Here is a 23,937-nt window from a genome sequence, read left to right as displayed (position 1 = left end):
CTATTCCTGGTTTTAAAAAATTGGGTGGAAGGAACTCAGGTCCTGATTCAGAGCCGGACGCTCTGACAAAGCGCTCGCTCTGAATCAGGGCTGTCCTTGTTAATTTTAGAGCAGCCTCCTGGCCGCTCATATAGCTGTGGGTGACCACCCACAGCTATAGCGAGCGGCCAGGAAGATGGTTGCGATGGTCAAGACCATCGCGACCATTGGGCTTGCGACGAGACCCTTGTGGTAGGGGCTCGTTGCCGCAAGTCCACTTGTGATGTCAGTGGGGCCGGCCCCAGACGGTAGGCGTTCCCATGGGAACGCCTCCGTCTGGCCAGCCACGCCCCTGGCACGCCCACCAAAGGGGGCGTGCTGTCACTCACCATCAACAGCACGCCCCCTTTGTAGCAAGACCCATTGGGGTCTCGCGCATGCGCACGACGGAGCCGCCTCCATCGTGCGCATGCGCACAACGCCAACATCAGCGTTCAGATGAATTAGGCCCTCAGTTGGCGCTGTCAGATGAGCAGCTAGTTCAAATGGAGGTGTCAACTCCTGATATAGGCTAAGAAAAGGGTTGATGTATGAACAGCGCTAAACTACCCAAATTGATAGTCGTATAAATATAAAGTAGGAGAAAATATAACATGTAGTTATCAGTATCAATTTAAAAGGATAAAAGATTCCTAAAATATAATGCAATAATATAACAATAATAATATAACAATTGTATGTAATCGAAATGATGGATAAACTGTATGGTTGATTGAAAAAAAAGACAATTTATTCCTAAAGATAAAAAATATACATTGGTAATATACACATGAATAAAATGAATAACATTGTAAACATACTAACATCAAACAAAGGTGTGATAAGAATCTCTTTAGAAAGGACGGCAATCTCAGTCCAAATGACAAATGTCAGTATTGTAAAGGATATAATAAAATTCTCTTTGGAAAAGATGGCAATCTCAGTCCAAATGACAAATGTCAGTATTGAAGCAAAAGTCACTGGCCTATGCGTGTGAATCCGGAGTAATGTCCAGCTAGTAATTTGTTTATTTACCAGACTCAGTTGGAGTGTCCACAGCCTGTAGTATATGCAGAAGTGGCTGCACTGGCGTGTTGACGATGTGGGATAGAGGCTGGAGAGTAGATGCAGTGATGCCGGTCCGGAAACAAGTCCACAAGGAGCAGAGTGCTGTATGAGATGTCGGTGGGGAGCTAAACGCGTTTCGCTGTGGCTTCCTCAGTAGCATATACCCCCTTATCCAGTCTAGGGCTTTTTATACCCTTAAGTGAGTAGAAATCATAAACAGCTATTGTTCGTTCAAAAACTAATCAATCAAGCCATATAGAGAACCAAAAATATATTAAACACAAAAATAAATCACATCACTAAATATACATTATGAGTACTAAAAAATCATAATTATGCATAAATCATAAAAAAGTACCTGCATTCATTATGCACGGAACATAATGTCCGATCATGTGGTCTCAGTGTAAATCACGTGATCCAATATGGTCTCTAAGGGCTCTGTAATGGGTGACATGTAGTAAACATAGACCATGTATTTTGGCTGGATTGTACACAGCCGTGTGTAGTGAGTCGGATCACGTGATATAAATACAAAAACACGTGAACCCATTTGGCTCATTCAGCAGATGATGTCTGGCTGAGGGTCTAGTTGTAAAGAACGTGTGACATAAACAATAGTCACGTGATAAAACTCGCTATGTTATTAACTCTTGAATGATTAGAGTTTGTGATGGAATCGCATAAATTTCAACAGTTGTAAACATAGGGACATCCTATAGAAAATCAGATGGATGTATAATATAGATATTGATAATTCATGATGTTAACTCATAATATGTTCACGTTATAACCCAAATGTATAGCACTACATGGAGACATATGTACAGTATGTATTGGCTCTGATGTATGTACATTCATAACTGGAGTAATCCATTGATCTTAAACTCCTACAGCAGAGGACTTATCAATACCATAAATATATATCTTCTTTGTATTAGGAATCAATCCAGTATTAATATATTATCAATTCTTATCAATTGTATATATTTTAGTATTTGTCCAAGCATATATGAAACAATAAGAGGTTAAAAATATAAAAATACAGAAATAAAGAAAATAAAAATAAAATAAAAAAATATAAAAATGTAATGGAGGTACAACTATAAGAACCAACAGAAAAACTCATTGAAGAATGTATCTTATTAACAACATTAGTATGTCTATCATATATAGTGCTGGTTATGGAGGATAGGTGATGGGGACCCTATCTACCTAATATCCTACCTACCAAAACTACATAATCGTATTCAATTCAATGGACTCATTTAGACCGTCTGGATGTAAAGAGTTTAATCTAAACATCCAGAAGACCTCCTGATGACAAAGGGTTTTGAACCTATCTCCACCTCTTAGGGTGGATTGTTTAAGTTCTAATCCTATGATATTCAATGATTGTGGATCACTGCTATGTTGTTTCAAATAATGAAGGGATAGACTGTGTGTGGTTACTTTGTTAAGGATATTACGGCGATGCTCCATAAATCGTCTCTTTAGGGGTCTTGTGGTTCGACCCACATAATATAGTCCACACCCACATGTAATGAGATAAATTACAAATGAGGAATACAATTTCTGAAGTTGTTGATTGTATACAGATTGTTTGTATCCTTGGTTATTATAGTACTAGTTTTCTTGGCTGTATAAAAGCACATCGTTGCAGTAAAGCATCTAGCTTTACTGCAACGATGGAAGCCTGGTGGCCTCTGGGGTAACCATTGTTCTGAGTTATTGGTTGTATCAACTATTCTTGAATTTGGTCTAAGATGGCTTGGTGCCAAGATGGATTTTAAAGATTTATTTTTCTGTAAACTATGAGTGTTTTTGAGGGCAAAATATTTCTCAGAATATTGTCTTGCTGAAGAATATGATAATTCCTCTGAATAATATCTCTGATCTGCCTGTGACAAGAGCTATATTTGCAGATAAATACAATATTTCTATCTTTGATGTTAGATTGATGTTCAATATATTTGATACTAGCATTTTTTGTCACAAGTAGACTAGATATCTCCATTTTTTAAGTTTCTTGTAAAGCTTTTTGTAAAATATTTTCAGGATAGCCCCTTTTTCTATAGGAGAGCAACATATTGTTCGCTTGTGTGTGAAAACTATCTAATGATGAACAATTTCTGCGTAGTCTCATCAGTTGTCCTTTTGGAATATTTGCTTTCCAAGGATAGTGATGAGCACTATTAAAGTGTATGTATGATTGAGTGGCCATACACGGCATACACGGCACGATATACGGTACGTGCCGATCCGACGGAGCGGCACGATATAGGTGCTGTATCATGCCGTGTATGGGCACAGTATCATACCTGATATCGTGCTGCACGCTCCCGCAGGGTCGTACATCACATCCCCAGGTCTCCCTGCAAAACCATCTGACCTGGGATGCGATGTACGATCCCATTCAAATGGTGGAGGGGGGAGCCGGCATATCGTGCACTGTGTAGTGCGGTCTGATGGATCGGCAGTCGCACTACACAGTCTATCGCACTGTGTATGGCCAGCATTAGTATAGTTGGAAGAATGTATGATCTGGTCTCTTGCCTCCAGAGTCACATCAAGAAAGTCTATACTGTGAGAATTATACTGGTAAGTAAATGTAAGATTATGGGGCACATTTATCAAAGATCATTTGAGGTAAATTCCCCGAAAACACCTGTTTTCGGGGGTTTACCTCAAATACTTAGTATCCCCCGAATGTATGAAGGAGGGACCGCAGCAGGTATCTCCGATACCTGCTGCGATCCCTCCATTGCCGCCGGCAGCCGCCTCCCCCATAGGTTTCTATGGGGGATGCGATGCTGCCAAATGTATCAATATCGGGAATGCCTCGCATTCCCGATATTGACCCCAGCAGCTAACGCCATCTGCAGATAGCGTTAGCCGCTGTGTCCTATGGGCACTTACCGCATTTGAGCCGGCGGAGGGATCTTCCAGATCCCTCCGCCGGCAATGGGCGCCGCTCATGTGCAGCCCGCGGGACTGCGCATGCGCAGCAGCCCGGAATGCGCTCTGGCCACATCGCAGGGACGGGCTCTTTTCGGAGCCCGTCTCCGTGCATGTGCCGGGTCATACATTCGCCGGTATGATCGCATTTTGCAATGCGATCATGGGCGATACTGCATGCCCTGATCGCATTGCAAAATGCGATCCTTAATAAATGGGCCCCTAAAAGAATTCTGGTTGAGTGTGGAGACAAAACGTGAAGCAGAGGATAGATCCCCATCCCAAATAAAAAATAGGTCGTCAATGTAACATCCATAGAAGACCAGGTTCGCACCGAACTTGCTCCCCCACCCTTTCTAAAGAGATTCTTATCACACCTTATTTTGATATTCGTATGTTTACAATGGTATTAATTTTACTCATGATATATTACCAATGTATATTTTTTATCTTTAGGAATAAATTGTCCTTTTTTTTAATCAAGCCATAGTGTATCCACCGTTTCGACTACATACAATTGTTATATTATTGCATTATATTTTAGGAATCTTTTAGCCTTTTAAATTGGTACTGATAACTATGTTATATTTTCTCCTACTTTATATTTATACGACTATCAATTTGGGTAGTTTAGCGCTGTTCATACATCACCCCTTTTCTTATACTATTCCTGGTTTGTCTTATCATTGTGAATCTCTGGTAGTTACCGTGACCTTGGCTTGTATCTCCATTTTGCCCCTTCGCTAGTGACCCTGAGCTTGTTGTACCATTCTGATTCTGTGCCTGTAACCCTGACCTTTAAGTGCTTGACCATTCTCCTGCCTGCTAATTTTGTATCCCACCTGCACTCCCACATTGTCACCTTCAGAAAGCAGTTTAGAGGGCCACAACATGAAGGCTCCCAGGAAACAAAGTCCATCTTGCATTGCAGCGCTTCTCGGTGAATACTGGGAAATGCTTTAGACTCTTTGGGGTATATTTACAAAGGTGCAGGTTTTTAGAAGTGGTTTTGTTGCCCATAGCAACCAATCAGATTCTAGCTATTACCTTCTAGAAGGTGCTAGATAAATGTTAAGTAGAATCTGAATGGTTGCTATGGGCAACAAAACCACTTCTAAAAACAAGCACCAATATAACCCTTTGCCTTGATTCTGCCAGTGCTAATACTGGTATAATAGCATCCAATATCCCAGAAATACAAAATTATTATTATATTTAAGACTTGTTTATTCCTGAATGAACCTGTATGACCTGATTACTACCCAAGTATAGGTCCAGTTCTATCATTCTTGGGCGTCACATTCACTCTTTGATTCCAGCTAATGACCAGGCTCTCTGAATGGACTACAGCTTCCAGATATCTGACTTGACCTTGACTACTCCTATTAATATGTTTAAGTTACTAGATTTGGCAAGAAGAACCCACAGGACATCATCTGCTCTGACTTGACTCTACTATAGAACTCCTGAATCATGGAACCACTCACCAGCCAACCCCTCAGTAAAATTCATGGCTCTACTAGAGCTGAATCCAGGGGTGGATTGGCCATATATTTTACCGGGACGTTTTTTCCGCTGGGCAGAGGGGACTGTGGGGCTGGCCTGACTGTTGCATGGCCCCACCCCCAGTAGCATGTCACCTGTATAATAGGTGGCCTGCCAGCACATGTCAGTGTCCTGGCTCAGCCAGCCGCTTCAGGTCCACTGAGGCACTTATTCTGTGGGTGGCGGTGGCGGAGCCAGAGATTCGCTCCGCACCTGCAGTCTAGCCACAGCAGCAGCAGTGGCTGTGGCTAGATCAGAGCAGCAATGGAGGCTGAGGAGCTGCTCAGGAGGCTGCTGTGGGTGTGCTGGACCAGGCATGCTTTCTACTCAAAGAGGAACAAGAAAAGGTAAGGGCTTCCATCCCCCCAAGCCCAGTGATCCCCTCTCCCCCAGCCCAGTGCCCCCATCCCAGTGTATCCCCCTTCTCCAGCTGTGTCCCCAACAATCTCACTGACCCCTCCATCTCAGTTTCTCTCACCCAGCCAGCTCAGTGTTTCCCCCTTCCCTCCCTAATCAACCTACTGCACCCCACCTAGGACCTCCCAACCACCCTAAACACAATGTCCCCCAGTTGAGCCCAGGGTCCCCCCTTCTCCAGCCTAGCATTACAACTCTCAACCCCATCTCATTGCCCTCCTTCCCATCCAGCCCTCTGCCCCCATTGCACTTTATCCCCATTCAGTCTAGTGTCCCTCTCATATATCACCCCCCCCCAGCTTTCCCACCTCATTCAGCATTCAGCCCAGTGTCCATCTTCCCGCGTCACTACATCCCTGACTGGGAACAATGCAGCCACCACTTAACACCCCCCATCATCATTAGGATAGTCCCCTCCACTGATACCCTGGGGGGAGGGCACAGAGGAAAAGTATATGGGGTCACAGAGGAGATGGCATTGGGGGACACAATGGAGAGACACACAAGGGGGGGGGCTGGTGCTGGAGAGACATAGGTAGGTAGGATTAGAGAAAAAGGGGGGACAGTAATCTTCAGTAAAATACATGAATTTAAAAAAAACATATAACTGATATAAAAGCTAACAAATTTGCAAATATATGTTATTAATATAAAATTGTTTGAGCAGGAAACTCCCATTTTGCCCTGCACCAAAACTCATGTTACTATGTATTATCTGGCTTAACCTATGTTTCATGTTGATGACATTATCTTTATTCCTGCCCAAATAGGCGGCTTCCAGACTATGTGATCTCCTTCATGAATAATGAATACCGATTGAAGACACTGCCTGTTCAGGAAAGAATTTCTTCAGAGGTTCCTCGTTGCAGAGAAATCATATAGGTAAGAAAATACTCATTCACATGCTGGCTGTGTATATTTATTGGAGAGAGAAACTGGGGGCATGGCTATCAGCATGACAAAAATGGGGGGTAGTGGCTTGCAGACATGGCATTTGCAATAAGGCCACAACCACTTTTCGGGTGTGGCGTGCGCACATAGAGCCGCTTTCTGGGTTTTTCCAGGGCCACTTTAAATTACCAATCCGCCCGTGGCTGAATCCACGAGTGGTTCACAACATTTAGGTAAACTCAATAACACACTCATTAGGTGGAAACTTGCTGCTGTACTCTGCTTATAGCTGTGGTCTTAATCCAGCTCTGATCTCGTGGGATTGTCCCTTAATAGTTCAGTTCTGGTTTATTGTTATTATTCTAATTTACCAAATACCAGAAATTCAGCTAATTGTGGATCTAATATTTTACTCCTTAATAAGGGTCTGTTTCAGAGTTGTACGCAGTGTACACAGCAGCAGTATCTTTAGATGCAGTGTATAAATATGCTGATGCTGCAGGAGGGGACTTGTGTAAATAGACACCTCCTGCCGGCTTCTGTGATCCTCTGCTGCATCCGAGGATGCAGTATTGGAACATCTGCAAAAACATGGGCCATCTGAGTAACCCTCAGGTTATGCAGGACGGCCAGTGTGTTCACTATGCCAGGGGCCAGGAAATCTGTGTCGGACGACATGCCCCCGGTTAGTAACACACTCTCCATTGCCGCATCTGGCCGTCCCCCACTGTGAGCGGTCTCGCAGAAGGAAACCTGCACATGCGCAGTTCTCTCACCATCGGTGTTGTACAAAAACCATCCGGTTTGCGTACAACAGTGAATCAGTCCCTAAGGCAACTAAACCGCCTAACAAAGATGTGGATAAGAGCAACACCCACATAAATAAAACAGCCAAGCTCTTACTTGTGAGAGAATGGAAGAAGAGGTCCCCCCTACTAGGAACACCTTGTTAAACTATATATGGATTGTCCCTTCAGTGGAATATCTATTCAGGCTATTTAACGATGAATTACCTACTGTTTGTTCTATAAAAAACACAAATGAGGTACAACTGCAAATGTCAATGGTTGAAAAGTCATCCCTAATATTATGTTAGGACAATTCCCCTATTTTATTTCAACGTTTCCTTATTTTCATAAAAAATATTGCTTAATCCTGAATTATGTTTTAGGGCTATATTTACTACAATCCGCATTGGTAATGCAGATTGTAGTGTGATATTAGGAAACAAATGAGGGAGTGGCGCTCGTTAAATAGCAGCTGTAGGAGGAGAGTGTTAAACTCCTCAAAGATAGTATATAACTGAAACAAAGTAACAGTGCTAATGGATAGAGAGATATTTTAAATAAATGTATATCATATACACATGGCTTGGTCAAAATTAACACAATTTAATAGGAACGTATAAAAACATGAATATAAAAGCTAAAATGTGCAATATTGCAATAGGGATTGGCCCCACAACACTATAATGAGTCACTGAGTCCAGTATCAAGTGAATAGCCGGTGAAAGTCCCAGTAAGAGGAGTACATTACCAAGTGGGTACTGTAGCAGGAAGTCCTTGCATACAAAGTAAGTACTTTAACTTGGATAAGCTGTTGCCATATAGCGGTTGACTCCAAATTCCTGGTCCGGAAAATTGAATAAGTGTCTTTCGTCAGGAGCAAGTGTGCTCCTGACGAAGGTGCGGGATACTTCCGCACGGAAACGCGTTGAGCCTTCATACGGACCCCCACATACCAGAGCACTTGGAGGACACTTATTCAATTTTCCGGACCAGGAATTTGGAGTCAACCGCTATATGGCATGATCGCTGACCCCCTGCGACCCCCCCCACGACCCCCCCTCCCTTAATAGCACTTACGTGCATGTTCCAGGCCTCCGGTGATGTCTTCCATTCCTCCGGTCAGGTGATCTTCCATGCTGCACTGGGGCCCGATCACCTGATGCACCTGACAGTGCACTGTGGGAGACCAGCTGACCGGAGGGGAGTCATCTCCGGAGGCCCAATCACCGGTCCCTGGAGTCAGGTAAGTAATTTTTTTTTACAGTAATCAGCTTGCGGTCTGTTTAGACCACACAGCTGATTACAGGGACCGACTCCCGGCTCTGCTCTCCCCGTTAGAGCAGGGCAGGAGGCCGGTAACTGGGGGAGACCCTGGATAACGCCACCTCCAGGTGGCGGTATTATCACAGGGCTTTCCCCGGTATTTTTTTCACATTTATTTTTAGTAACTATGGTCAGATCACATTTCCCATTACAATTATGGGAAATGCGATCTGCTTTACTAAAAATAAGTGATACTTAGGGGTTGAAGTAGAATTTTACGAATTCTACTCCAATTGCCCTGTAATAACTATAGGTGATACTAAAATAATGTGAAAAGGGTGTGAAAACACCCTTTTTCACATTATTTTAGTAAAAATAATGTTGATAAATAGAGCCCTTAGTGCCTGATTCAGCAAGGATCTTAATTGCAAAGCTGCACGCAGACAGCTTTTCTATTGTCATCCTTGCAGATATGGTAATGCAGCAGGAGGCATCACGCCTCCTGTGCATTACTTATCCGTGCTGCATTGTTCAATGCAGCATCGGATAATCTGCGTACCATCGGCCGGCTGCGGTGACCCGTGGGGTCCCGCAGCTGGCCGCTGCAGTTTAGAGGAAGAGGCCAGGAAATCTCCATCAGCAAAGGAGATCCTGGCTTCTTCCCTCCCCTGCAACGATGGCGACATGCCTCTGTTTCGGGAAATGGAGGGCATCGCCACCCACAAATGGCAGCAGACAATCAATCACTGCCAGTCTGCTGCCAGTCTCCTGCGCAGATTCCCGAACATCAGTAATCTGCGTTCAGCAGTACACTAGCATGCACTGCTGAATTAGGCCATTATTTATCATGAGAATGAGGCTACCTTGGCTATGTGTTACTCTGTAGAAAGAGACTTTTCCAATTTCGGAGGACATTTAAGTCCTTTTGCAGATAGAAATGTGCTCTCTCTCATCCCCCGTTAGAAAGGAGATGCCACTGCCTGCCCTCCCCATCCCTTGTATCCCATTGAAACATCCTGCCCATCTACTAAAATCTTTTTCTTGCATGTAGATGACACACAAGACATGTTCAGTGAGTGCTTCATCTCTCATTCAGCAAGGTATGCCCCAATGCCCACAGCTCTACTTGTCAGAATATGCAAACTCTTTGCCATATTGAGTCTAGGGATGTGCGCCGGACCATTTTTGCTGGATTTGGATTTGGCTCTGATTCGTCGTCCGGGTTTGGATTTGCCAAACCTGCCGTGACTGGCTTTGGATTTTTTACAAAAAAAGCTAAAATCACATTATTTGGGCTTTTTATTGTTCCTAGAGAATTATTAACCTCTATAACATTAATTTCCAGTCATTTCCAGTCAATTTAGACCACCTCACAGCTTATAATATTGTTTTCACCATTATTGGCCAAAGGTTGCAGTGAGCTGACTGGTTACTAAGCGTCAGAGCAGCGGCACAGACACCGCAGTATCTATGACACATTGCCACACAGCAGTGACAGAAATGAAAGGTAGTGCAAGATGGAATGGTCCTTGGGCCCTCCAATGGAATCAACCCAGTGGGGTACGGCTAGCAGAGTCACAGTACTATTATACACAGTGGCCTACGGCCCAAGGAGTCACAGTGCTTGTATACACAGAAGGGTACTGCCCTAGAAGTCACGGTGCTTGTATACACAGTGGGCTAAGGAGCTCATTCAGACCCGCTCGCAAGTTGCGGCCGCTCACTGGCAAAAAGGGGCCGGATATTTAAATGAAGTGCTCGCACTGCTTCGCGTATGGATGCTCACTATGCTTTAGCGAGCTACGGCAAAGTGCACTCTCAAGTGTATAAAGACGTCCCCTTGCATTCGCAACACACGTCATCTCTGGGAAATGTAGGATTAACCAGGACCATCGAGAACCATCGGAGATGCTCGCAGCCCTTGAGGTTGCCTTAACCCACCGCAAGCACAGCAATCAGTGCGGCCTGAAATACATGCAGGTGACGTGACCAACGACGCTACTTTGCTAATTATGCACGCCCTTTAAACAGCTTTTTGGCGGCCTGACACGCCTGCGTCCACAACACCACTCCCCCGTTTACAAGCACCTTCCCCAGTTACCACCCACAAACGGCGCTATCTGTCACTCAAAGTAGCGACCTGATAGTGGCTTACGAGCAACCAAAAACAGATCACAAAAACTGGCTTGCGCACACGCACTGCGAATTATACGCATGCACAGACAGGCGAAAATCGCTCAGAGCGAGCAAGTGCAACATAGTGACCGAGTCTGAATCATGCCCTAAGGCCCAAGGAATTACAGTGCTTGTATACACAGAGGACTACGGCCCAAGGAGTCACGGTGCTTTTATACACAGAGGGCTAAGGCCCAAGGAGTCACGGTGCCTGTATACACAGTGGGGTACAGCACCAAAAAAATACGTTGTTTTTTTTCTTTTTAAACTTTTAATTTTCTTGAAAGTTTTGTTTACTTTTATTTTTTTGTACACACAGCCACTTGTGAGTCTCCACACTTTAATCAGCAGAGTATAGCTAAGCATACATCAGTGTGCAGTGTGCCTCCTATACACAGTCACTTTGCCAGCGCAGCCATTGTAAGTCTGGACACAGTCACTTTAATAAGCAGAGTATAGCGCACCATACATTAGTGTGCAATGTGCCCCCTGTTCAGTCACTTTACCAGCACAGCTACTTGTGAGTCTCTGGACAGAGCCACTTAATCAGCAGAGTATAACACAGCATACATTAGTGTGCAGTGTGCCCCCTATTCAGTCACTTTGCCAGCACAGCCACTTGTGAGTCCCTGAACACAGCCAGTGAGTATCACTATCAGTAGAGCAGTGCGCAGCGCGTGGATCGTGGGAGTGAAATGGCGCCGATTCCCGGTCTCTGCGCTTAATGTAGAGGCGAACTCTCGTGAGAATCCAATGTCAGGAGGATGACGTTCGGCCTCACAGTGGGATCCGAGTCAGGCGGGAACACCAGAGGAATCGTATCCCCGTTGTTCGGAGTTCGGATTCCACAGAATCCGAGCCGCTTATCCCTAATTGACTCACAGGTCTATATGTATCCCAGAAAAACAGGTGAATGTGTGATACGCCGCTTCCGCAAGGTTCCACTACAACTGTCACCACAGGTTATGCAGAGGGGAGGCTCACTGGAAAGAAACAATTAGCCCCAAAATTTACCAGGGGATGGGTAGCCTAATGGAACTAAAATCCTGCAAATTATCAAGACAGTACACAAAGAACAGTGGGGAGAAAGAAAAGAGAAGCACCGAGAGACGCCATTGAGCTGCATAGAGATACTGGAAAGAAATGTGATTTGTGTAAAGCGGGTCAGCTCGAGAAAGATTGTGAATCACAGACTGGCACCTTGTTACTGTTAAATGGTTGACTCCAGCTAAATAATGAAGAAACAAATACAATGTAAAATTTTCAGCATTAAGCAGGTATGCAAATTATAGATGTCTGCAAACAATATGTAGTTTGTGTATAAAAAACTTGACCAGTCAATCTATATGTCGATCAGAGACCATGTAAAACCTTTACAATGTGAATCAGTACCTACTCATGTCAGAAACCTCAGGTTGCCTTAGCTACTGATTACACATTTCCACTTGAACTGTCTGTTTGAACCTTTTTACATTGGATTGTTTGTGCATCATTGTAATTTTTTCAAGAACTGCGCTATAAACATATTGGTGGTATCAGTGCTGACATCAGGGGGGGACGCTGGTACTGTAGTCCAGGGCCCGGACAGAGAGGGGGCCTGTCTGCCTGGCACTGCCCCCTGCGCCCTCTGCCCGCTGTGCTGCAAAGCCTGCAAGAATTTATTTTCTTCTGGTGAGAGACCCAGCAGCAGGCACGTGTGACGTCATGCCACACCTCTGATAGAGGAGCCACGGCTTATGACTGAGGAGCAACAAGCATCAGGTAAGTGTGGGGCTGGCTGTCTGGGCTTGGCTATCTGGGGCTTCTGTCTGGGGCAGGGGCTGGCTGTCTGAGACTTGGGCAGCCTGGGGCTGGCTGTCTGAGACTGGGGCTGGCTGTCTGGGGCTGTCTGTCTGTCTGGGGCTGACCCGACTGGGGCTGGGGTTGGATTGGAGACAAGTCCCAGACAGCAGGGCTGGGCTGGAGAGACAGAAGGGGGCTATAGGGGTCAAAATTGAAAAGGAAGCCAAAAGACTGCGCTGCCTTCAGTGATAGACAGAAAGATTATCTCAATTATCAAGGGCATATATAATTATTAATACCCCATTGAAAATATTAATACCCAGACATAATTGCTGCTGTTCAAAAAAAGGGGAGGGGGTGGGTGGCCCTGGCAATTTTGTCAGTCCCGGGCCCCACCATTTCTGATGGCAGCCCTGGGTGACATCATATAAATAGATAATAATTAGTCTGAATTAGAATTTCTTGGGTTTGTCCCGTCCCGGGGAACACAAGTTTGTTCTAATGGGGGGAGTGCAGTGAATCTGGGTGTTTTACCCAAATGCAAGCTGGGCAGACTTGTTGGCCTCATGTGCTATACTGCACAAACACAATTTAGTTTCCCAGGAAGAGTATTATTTAAGTGAAATGGGGACAATCTCTGGACAGCCATTTTTTATTTTTTTCTAGAAGAGAGCCTTTTTCTCTGTATTATTTTACATGTACTAAGAAGGTAATTGGAAGTAAGCCTACACTATCACTGTAGTTACTTTTGTACCTTTCAGGCTCATGTGATTCAGGTAAGGGCATTTACAGTATATGTGCACAAAGGTCCTATTCATCATCACTTAATTTTCACAAAAGCAGGTGAAAAAGCACATTTTCAACTGCAATTGTAAAAATTAAGTGTTCGGGCCATTCATTAAGAAGGTAAAGCAGGAGATATCACAGATATCTCCTACTTACCTTCCATTTGCAGAATGGCCCGCTGTCCCCATACTCTAGTATGGGGACAGAATTCATCAAGCTCCGAAAATACAATATTTTCGGAGCTTGACTGCGGGAGCATTCGCCATCTTCAGAAGGCGAATACACCCGCTTGTGGATCGCTACCCGCTCTTCCCTATGGGGAGAAGGCCCGGGTTGCGAGAAGGGATCCTTTCGGATCCCTCCACCCCTGCTCTGATAGAGCCAAAATCACTCCAGGGCTTGCGGTCACCGAGACCCTACCACAGGGTCTCGTCGCAAGCCCGATGGTTGCGATGGTCTTGACCATCGCGACCATCATCATGGACGCTCGCTATAGCTGTGGGTGATAACCCACAGCTATGCGAGCGTCCATGAGGCCGCTCCAAGTTGAGGGAGGAGGGCCCTGATTCAGAGCGAGCGCTCTGGTCAGAGCGTTCGGCTCTGAATCAGGCCCTAAATTACAAAGAGAATCGGCACCATTTCTAACTCTTATAACTAGTTCCAGAAACAGGTAAATCAAATAATAATGAAATCATTTCAGAAATGAATAAAATACACCTCTGAAGACTTTTTTGCAACAAAAGAAAAAGTGGTGAAGGTAGCGCTAGTGTCTCAAAGTCGAATGAGATGCTGCCTATGAGGAAGAAATAATTAGGGGCTCACCTTCCCTAAATAGATAGATAAAAAACAAAACCTCTGGCGCTTCTCATATATTATCAACTATATAATATGTAATACTCAAAATCACAAAATGAGTGAAATAAAAGGAAATTGAATATGTAAAACAATGGTAATCCATATATAGCATAAAACTGGTAAATACCGGTACAAACAAACAACATATAACATAAGACAGTGCAATTCTAAATTAATAGAGCATACCAGATACGCCTCTGAGCGTTTTACTCTGTATTCCTTGATAAAATGTATCTGAGATGCATATACAAGTGATGGAATATAGTATTCGTCTTCAAATGAATGGACTCATCTGGGGTGTAGTCCGCTTTCAATGATACTGAATCGTCAGTGAAAAAAAGGAACAGTCTCACCGTTCTGGACTGAATCCGGTGATGGTTCCGTTGATGGAGGTAGTTTGCCGGCAAACTTCGGGGACCAATGACGCACTGCAAGCGTTTCTTCTCCCCCTCTCACGATCATCTACCTCCATCAACGGAACCATCACCGGATTCAGTCCAGAACGGTGAGACTGTTCCTTTTTTCACTGACGATTCAGTATCATTGAAAGCGGACTACACCCCAGATGAGTCCATTCATTTGAAGACGAATACTATATTCCATCACTTGTATATGCATCTCAGATACATTTTATCAAGGAATACAGAGTAAAACGCTCAGAGGCGTATCTGGTATGCTCTATTAATTTAGAATTGCACTGTCTTATGTTATATGTTGTTTGTTTGTACCGGTATTTACCAGTTTTATGCTATATATGGATTACCATTGTTTTACATATTAAATTTCCTTTTATTTCACCCATTTTGTGATTTTGAGTATTACATATTATATAGTTGATATGAGAAGCGCCAGAGGTTTTGTTTTTTACCTCTGAAGACTTGCCCAGAATATGGAGGCTATTATAAAACTTGTTTCAGGTTGTACTGCTATCTTTTTCATAGAAAACAAGCAGATATAAATACATGGCAATGATTCAGCTATAAGCGCTGGGTAAATAAGAAATTATTTATAAACAAGATAAAATCTAAAACAATTATGTGCCAAGTGAGAATAATACCATCCTGCAACTCTGGTATGTAACCTGAAGATGTCTGCAACTCTGCCCACATTTGCATCACAGTTGGCAGGAGCTGCAGGAAAAGGAAGTGTTATATATGCTACTGTATATTAGAGTGTATGTGTTGCAAAAACTTACATGGGGCAAAACTTAATATACAGTATATAGTTTGGGTCTGATATGGAGTTGAGTGTAAAGATGCCCTGTTAGTATATGACTAAATATATGTCTGGATTTTGATATTTTGAATTGCACACATAATGTGAGCAGGATGTACTAAACTGAAAAATACGGTAAACCCCCCAAAAATGCAATTTTCAGGGGTTTTAACAAATTTCCCATATGGACTAAGGACGGTGCTGCATCCCGGTGGGCAGGGGCGGATTGGCCCATTTTACCAGCACGTTTCCCGCTGGGCCGAGGGGACTGTGGGGCCGGTCTGACTGTTACGCCACCTGTATGACAGGCGGCCGGCCAGCACATGTAAGCGTCTCGGCTTGGCAGGCCGCTCCGGGGTCCTCTGAGGCACTTGTAGGTGGCGCTGGCAGAGCCAATGATTCGCTGCGCACCTGCAGTTTCCAGTCCCAGATCACGGAAGCAGCAGCAGCAGTGGCCGCGGCTAGCTCAGAGCAGCGATGGAGGCTGAAGAGCTGCTCAGGAGGCTTCGCTGGGTGAGCTGGGCCAGGCATGCTGTCGACTCGAACAGGAACAAGTCAAGGTAAGTGCTTCCATCCCCCCAAGCCCAGTGTCCCCCATCCCAGTGTATCTCTTCTCCAGCCCTGTGTCCCCCACATCTCACTGACTCCTCCATCTCAGTATCTCCCACCCAGCCAGCTCAGTGTCTCCCACTTCCATCCCTAACCAGCCCACTGCCCCCACCTAGGACTAACCAGCCAGCCTAGGCACAGTGTCCCCCAGTTCAGCCCAGGATCCCCCCTTCTCCAGCCTACCATTCCCCCCATTGCCCTCCTTCCCATCCAGCCCTCTGTCCCACTGCAATTCCCCCCATTCAGCCCAGTGTCCCTCTCATATATCACCCCCCCTGGCTATCCCACCTCATTCAGCATTCAGCCCAGTGTCCACCTTCCCACATCACTACATCCCTGACTGGGAACAATGCAGCCACCACTTAACACCCCACATCATCATTAGGGTAGCCCCCTCCACTGATACCCTGGGAGGTTGGCACAGAGAGAAGTAGGTGGGGTAACAGAGGAGATGGCATCGGGGGACACAAGGGAGATGGCACTGGAGAGACACACAGGGGATGGTGCAGGAGTGACACAGGTAGGACCACTGGTAGGATTAGAGAAAAAGAGGGGACAGTAATCTTCAGTAAAAGACACAACTAAAAAAACAAACATATAACTCATATAAAAGGTAATAAATTAGCAAATATATGTTATTAATATAAAATTGTTTGATCAGGGAAACTCCCATTTTGCCCTGCACCAAAACTCATGTTACTATGTATTATTTGATTTAACCTCTGTTTCATGTTGATGACATTGGCTTTATTTCTGTGCAAACAGGCGGCTTCCAGACCATGTGATCTCCTTCATGAATAATGGATACCGACTCAAGATACTGCCTGTCCAGGAAAAATCAATTTCTTCAGAGGTTCCCCGTTGCAGAGAAATCATATAAGTAAGAAAATACCCATTCACATGATGGCTGTGTATATTCATTGGAGAGGGAAACTGGGGGCATGGCTATCAGCATGACGAAAATGCGGGGTAGTGACTTGCGGAGGCACTTGACATGAGGCCCCGCCCCCTGCAACAAGGCCACACCCACCTTTCGGGCGTGCGCCAACGCGCACATAGGGCTTTTGTGATTTTTTTCCAGGGCCGCTTGAAATTCCCAATCCGCCCCTGCTGGTGGTTAATGCCATCTTTAGATTGCGTTACCCAATAGAAGCCCATGGGCTTCTTATTGGGACGCCCCCTGAAGGAATCCAATCAGATCCCTCCCAGCTCCCGCTTTAATGCATTGTTTCTCTTCCATAAAACTGTGCATGCATGCATGATAATGCACAGCAGAGTTTGGAAGGTAGGTAAGTTAAACAGACACCTAGTGGTGTAAAGCATAGGATTTACAACCATCTGGGATTCCTCTGGAGAGTCTGGAGACTGAGATTTATCTTGCTCCTGACCACCCATGGCCCACCAGTCCCCGTCCCACCTGAGGATTTGACGGGTCACTTATCTCCTGTATGGGCATATCTACTACCGATTTCCTGGGAGGCTGTGGAAAGGGTGAGAAAGATTAGCGCTGGGCTCTATGGAGGTTACCCCTGTGACTGAGTCTGAATAACAGGCTCTGGTGGCCATTGGTGGTAGTCCGGAGGGCACTGCACATTATAGATCATCTCAAATAAGGATGTTATGATATGTTATATATTTAAGGGTGGTTAAGAAGCATCAATGAACTCAGCCTTTGTACAGCTGTAAGAAATAAATACAGTATACATCTTCTTTTGTTCTCACAACACACTTCCCACTATAAGTAGTCAAAGAAATCTGTATTACTGCTAAAAAAATTTTTTAAATGTGTGGGATGGCTACAATGCTTTTATGTTTTATGTGTATTTTGATGCAACATACATTGACTTATAACTTATAAGATGATGAATTGATTACATTTTCCAAAGCAGACTACAGATCTTTGTATATAGACTCACACATGTATATTATGTAATGTATGTAAAGCTATAAAGTGGCTTTTATACTAATAGGGCTAATTAATTACAGTAGTAATGTTTGCAAATACAGTAGAGCATGAGGGGGCAGTGACATTAGTGGCATATAATAGAACATTAGGGGGCTCATGCATTACTGGCATATAAAGGGGCTTAAGGAAAATCTGAGTTATAAAGAGGCATGAGGGGACTTTTATGGCCTGAAATCTGACAAAAAAACTCTCTAACCCTACTGCAGTTTTGTCCACACCTGTGGTTACCCCCCCTCTGTCGGGGAATCTAGAAATGAAAAGCTGGTAACTTTATGTAAGAGAGTGAATGGGACTTGAGTGCAGCTGACAGAAGCTTTGAGCATCAGGAGAGGATTATGGGAAATCAAGTTATTTTTTTTACCTACTCCTACTGTTTAGAGACTTGCGTTTCTTGGCACTGCGACATAGGCATCCATCACAACTCTGTGAATCAGACGTCTTATTGTTAGGTGCTACTTGCAAACAAAGTTTGGGCCGTATTCAATTGCCGTTGAAAAGTCCCTGACTTTTTGCATGCCAGACTTTCGCCATCATCGCTAGTTTTGGCTCCAGAAAAGTATTGCGCTCATCCCCGCCATTCGCCCTATTCAATTGCAAAGGACGCGAGTCCGCGTCCCGACGAAACTGAAATCGCTGAAAAGTCCTGTCAGATTTGGTAAATAACCCTGACACCCCCCTAAAGATGTACTGACATGGGGGATCACTATGGATACCCCCGAATAGCCCTGCTGAAGGTATTTGGGGTGCTTAAATGCATCTTTGTACAAGTGATGAAGAATAGCATTTTGCAGGTTTTTTTGGCCAAAATAAGTAGTCCCAGCAAATTTGGGGCTTCATGAAAATGGGTGCTAGCATGGTTAAAATTTGCTAAAGTGTGTTTTCTAAAAACGTTAAAAACGCACCTTCAGCATGCACCTGCAATCAAAATAAAAGCATGGGCATACTTGGGGAACCCCATGGAGTCTATAACACTACTTTTTAAGCTTGTCACCCAACTTACAAAAGTACTTTTTTGGGGTGTTCTAAAGTATTTTTGTACACTTTTTTGACGCAGTTTACCCTTGGGAGACTGTCCCAAGCCTGCAGGGGTGTTCCTGCAACTTTGCACCCCAAACCCCCAATTTTGCACTTTTTCCGCCTCCATTCACAGGCGAATCTTTTCCGCTGGTTACAAGGCGCAGACTTTTCGCACGGGCGAAAGTCCTTGCAATTGAATATGGGGAAAAGTTCTCGCCTGGCGAAATGACGTCACTGGCGAGAACTTTTCACCAATCTCGGCTTTTTGCCTGCAAATGAATACGGCCCAAAGAGAGAAAAATAACGATTTTGCTTGCATTATCTATCTGTCCAAATGTACTTATTTAACAGGTCCTGTCCATTTAATAATACAATTACATTTGAACTGTTTAATCTTGCAAATCATAAGATAACTCATAAAAGCACAGCAGGCCTAGATATGAAGAACCTGTATCAAGTTTTATTTCCCCCCCTGAAAATGACCAGATCAGCATTGTTTATCTATTTCCCACAACAAAAAATGTGTGTCTGTTGAAGGCGCCTGTTTAGTCTCATAAACTTCTATAGGTAAATATGCTTATTTGCTATTTATATTACAGCATGTTAGACATGTGCCTCCCAGTATGTTCATTTGTAAGGCCACCAAATGTACAGTCCTGTGATTTGCAGTTGGTATGACCCCAGCATGTCGTGCGGTTCTGCTGCAGTCAGAAGCTCCAGTTTTACAGCATTAAATATTAACAACAGAGTATTAATAATGAAGGATGACAGCTCCTTAATTAGGCATTCCAAGGTTGTCTTTCGCCTTCCGCTTTTCCTTTCAGGCTGTGTATATTCAGCGGAGATTGGTGCATTCTATCAGCTTTCAGTTTCACAGACAAAAAATGGTCAGGGTCCTTTGTCCCTTAATGTCATGGATGGCATGGAGAATAATACTGTGGTATCATCGCCGGAATCTGAATCCTCCTCGTCTACGTGACTCGTGTAGCGCACATTGGCTGGATAATATTCCTTGATCTTTGTGCTGTCGCACAGCCGAGATTGGAAAGCCACCTGAAAAAAATGAAACATATATCACGGCTACAGTCGCATTTAACCTTCTTGATACATCAGGTTTTTTGTTTGCTTATCAAGGTGCTGCTGGCATCTGACATAATTTATACCAATAGGTTTATATCAATGCTGTCATTTATTTTTAATTGTGTAAATTGCACTTACTTTAACTGTAAAAATATGATTTGAATATGAAATGAATAGTATTTTGCAAGTGAATATATGCCATGAGCGACAAGTATTCCTTAGGAGGAAATAGTTAGTGTACTCTTGTTAACATCCGATGGATAATGGGCTCAGAGATGGACGCAGTGATGATATTTATGCAGATTGAGCGAATGTCAGCCATTGCGCATGCGTGTAAGTTGCACTCAATTATACTCTCACAGAGGATTCATTCGCAAAGTGAGTGACAGGTAGTCAGCGTTTGGGGTCGATATTGAGGGGTGGCTAGGAAAACGCAGATGTGTCGGACCGTTTAAACACGGTTTTCTGGGCATCCATAAATTAGCCACTGATTCCTTACTCGCAGCAGGAGAGCCCTCTGTGTGTCTGAAGACCCACTGTGTCTGCGGCAGCTTAGATTTACTCAGAAGGCAGATGGCCTCCTGATCTGCGTCCGATATTTCTGATTTATCGGGTTTTGTGAGTTGAGTGGTGGATGCAAGATGCTTTCAATGGGCGTCTCCAAGCACTGGATGGTGAATGGTTCATTAGTATATTTTCGCAATTGCGAATCCGTAAGAGATCACAGCTGCGGTGACATTTGCGTATACATCTGAATCAGGCCCAATAGTCTGCTAGCTACAGTATAGCAGAAAGGCATAGAGATTAAAGATGTTGCACCGCAATACATAGTTATATAACACAATGTAAAACAAACTATGAAAGACAGTTATAATAGACCTGAAATTAAATAGGTGTTGGTGCTGGGGGATGGGTATGGAAATTTCTATTAGAATATATATATGTATATTATTACTATTATTAATCAAAGAGAAGACTTTCACTGCACCAAAAGATCAAGCAGTATTTTTATGTACAGTAGTTGAGAAGGGATAGCGGCCTGAGTGTATTTAACAGGTAGCAGAAAGCATAGTTGTCACGTTCGGGCTATGGTGGTCCTCTGTAAAAGTATTGGAAGACGTGGACCCAGGTTGAGAAAAGAATCGGAGGTGAGGGGCCTGGATATATGTCGTCCTCATCCACAAGTACCAGATGTTGGCTAGACCTGTCCAAAGGCACGGAGTCTAACTTACTGGGAGGTGTTCACCAGTGACCCATCCAAGCGGGATTTGGGTTTAGACTGCACCCAGCAAGCAGGTTGCGGCCCTTTGGTCAGTTATCCGGCACAAGTGGGAAATGGAAGAACACTATCAAAGGGAAAGCACAGGAGAAAGATACTGGAAGTTTTGCACTTGGGTGATGTACTCAGTGCAGATGCAGGGCTGACACAGGAGAATGGCACTAGGAGATTGTACTTGGATGATGTACTAACTACACACATTGTAGGGGTGTGCACCGGCCACTTTTCGTGTTTTGTGTTTTGGTTTTGGATCTGGATCTTTCTTCGTGTTTTGGATCTGGATTGGTTTTGCCAAAACCACCCTTCCGTGTTTTGGGTTCTGGGTTTTGTGTTTTGGATCTGTATTTTTTTTTTAAAAAGCATAAAAACAGCTAAAATCACAGAATTTGTTGGTTTCTCTGCTCCTATGCTATTATTAACCTCAATAACCTTAATTTCCACTCATTTCCAGTCTATTCTGAACACCTCACACCTCACAATAGTGTTTTCATGTCCAAAAGGTTGCACCGAGGTAGCTGGATGACTATGCTAAGCGACACGAGTGGGCGGCACAAACACGTGACCCATCTAGGAGTGACACTGCAGGGGCAGACAGGATGGCAGTTAGAAAAACTAGGCCCCAAACTGTACATAATGCAAAGAAAAAAAAGAAGTGCAAGATGGAATTGTCCTTGGGCCCTCCCACCCACCCTTATGTTGTATAAACAGGACATGCACACTTTAACAAATCAATCATTTCAGCGCCAGGGTCTGCCACACAACTGTGGCTGAAATGATTGGTTCGTTTGGGCCCCCACAAAACAAGCTGGCAATTAATGTGTCCCTGCACAAACTGGCTCTACGGAGGCAAGATGTCATCCTCATCCTCCTCATCCACCGATTCCTCACCCTCTTCAGTGTGTACATCCTCATCCTCACAAAGTTTTAACTCGTCCCCACTTGAATCCACCACCACAGGTCCCTCTGTACCTTCTGGAGGCTGGTCTCCCTGGAAGAGCTGATAATTGATTTTGATGAACATCATCTTCTCCACATTCTGTGGAAGCAACCTCCTACGCCTTTCGCTGACAAGGTTCCCGGCTGCACTAAACACTCTTTCGGAGTACACACTGGAGGGGGGGCAACTCAGGTAAAATAGAGCCAGCTTGTACAGGGGCCTCCAAATTGCCTCTTTTTCCTGCCAGTACAGGTATGGACTGTCTGACATGCCTACTTGGATGCTGTCACCGATGTAATCCTCCACCATTCTGTCAATGGTGACAGTATCATATGCAGTGACAGTAGACATGTCAGAAATTGTTGCCAGGTCCTTCAGTCCGGACCAGATGTCCAAACTTGGTCCTGCCTGCCCTGCATCACCGCCAGCGGGTTGCTTAGGATACCTAAGTTTTTTCCTGGCAGCCCCAGTTGCGGGAGAAAATGAAGAAGGAGCCGTTGACGTGTCACGTTCCGCTTCAGCTGACAGTGTGTTCACCAGCAGGTCTTTGCACCTCTGCAGGCTTGTGTCGGCCGGAAAGAGAGACACCACATAGGCTTTAAACCTAGGATCAAGCACGGTGGCCAAAATGTAGTGGTCTGATTTCAACAGATTGACCACCCTGGAATCCTGGCAAAGCGAATGAAGGGCTTCATCCACAAGTCCCACATGCCGAGCGGAATCGCTCCGTCTTAGCTCCTCCTTCACTTTCTCCAGCTGCTTCTGCAAAAGCCTGATGAGGGGAATGACCTGACTCAAGCTGGCTGTGTCTGAACTGACTTCACGTGTGGCAAGTTCGAAGGGCTGGAGAACCTTGCACAACACGGAAATCATTCTCCACTGCGCTTGAGTCAGGTGCATACCCCCTCCTTTGCCTATGTCATAGGTGGATGTATAGGCTTGTATGGCCTTTTGCTGCTCCTCCATCCTCTGAAGCATATAGAGGGTTGAGTTCCACCGCGTCACAACCTCTTGCTTCAGGTGATGGCGGGGCAGGTTCAAGAATGTTTGCTGGCGCTCCAGTCTTCGGCACGCAGTCGCTGAATGGCGAAAGTGGCCAGAAATTTTTCGGGCCACCCAAAGCGTCTCCTGCACGCCCCTGTCGCTTTTCAGAAAATTCTGCACCACCAAGTTTATTGTGTGAGCAAAACATGGGACGTGCTGGAATTTGCCCAGATGTAATGCCCGCACAATATTGGTGGCGTTGTCAGATATCACAAATCCCCAGGAGAGTCTAAGTGGGGTAAGC

General features: G+C 44.6%; 1 protein-coding gene across 3 annotated transcripts in view; it reads right to left on the bottom strand.

Moving 5' to 3' along the window:
• Positions 1 to 1,046: 1,046 nt before the first annotated feature.
• The window catches only part of LOC148539318 (uncharacterized), an 896,509-nt gene continuing 873,618 nt past the window's right edge, over positions 1,047 to 23,937 (bottom strand). For 2 of the 3 annotated variants that reach the window (XM_088451554.1, XM_088451555.1), the window contains one exon: positions 19,792 to 20,406. In XM_088451554.1, coding sequence (XP_088307680.1) covers positions 20,297 to 20,406 — 110 coding nt within the window. In that variant the 3' untranslated portion in view covers positions 19,792 to 20,296. Of the gene's footprint in view, positions 1,281 to 19,791; positions 20,407 to 23,937 lie in introns of those variants that run through there. The other variant, XM_088451557.1, reaches the window with a different exon arrangement.

This window comes from Taudactylus pleione, unplaced genomic scaffold (genome assembly GCF_031769625.1).
Source record: "Taudactylus pleione unplaced genomic scaffold, aTauple2 ptg000026l, whole genome shotgun sequence".
In the NCBI taxonomy this organism is placed as follows: domain Eukaryota; kingdom Metazoa; phylum Chordata; class Amphibia; order Anura; family Myobatrachidae; genus Taudactylus; species Taudactylus pleione.
Note: the sequence above shows the minus strand (reverse complement) of the source record. Positions and strands in the feature narration are given on the sequence as shown.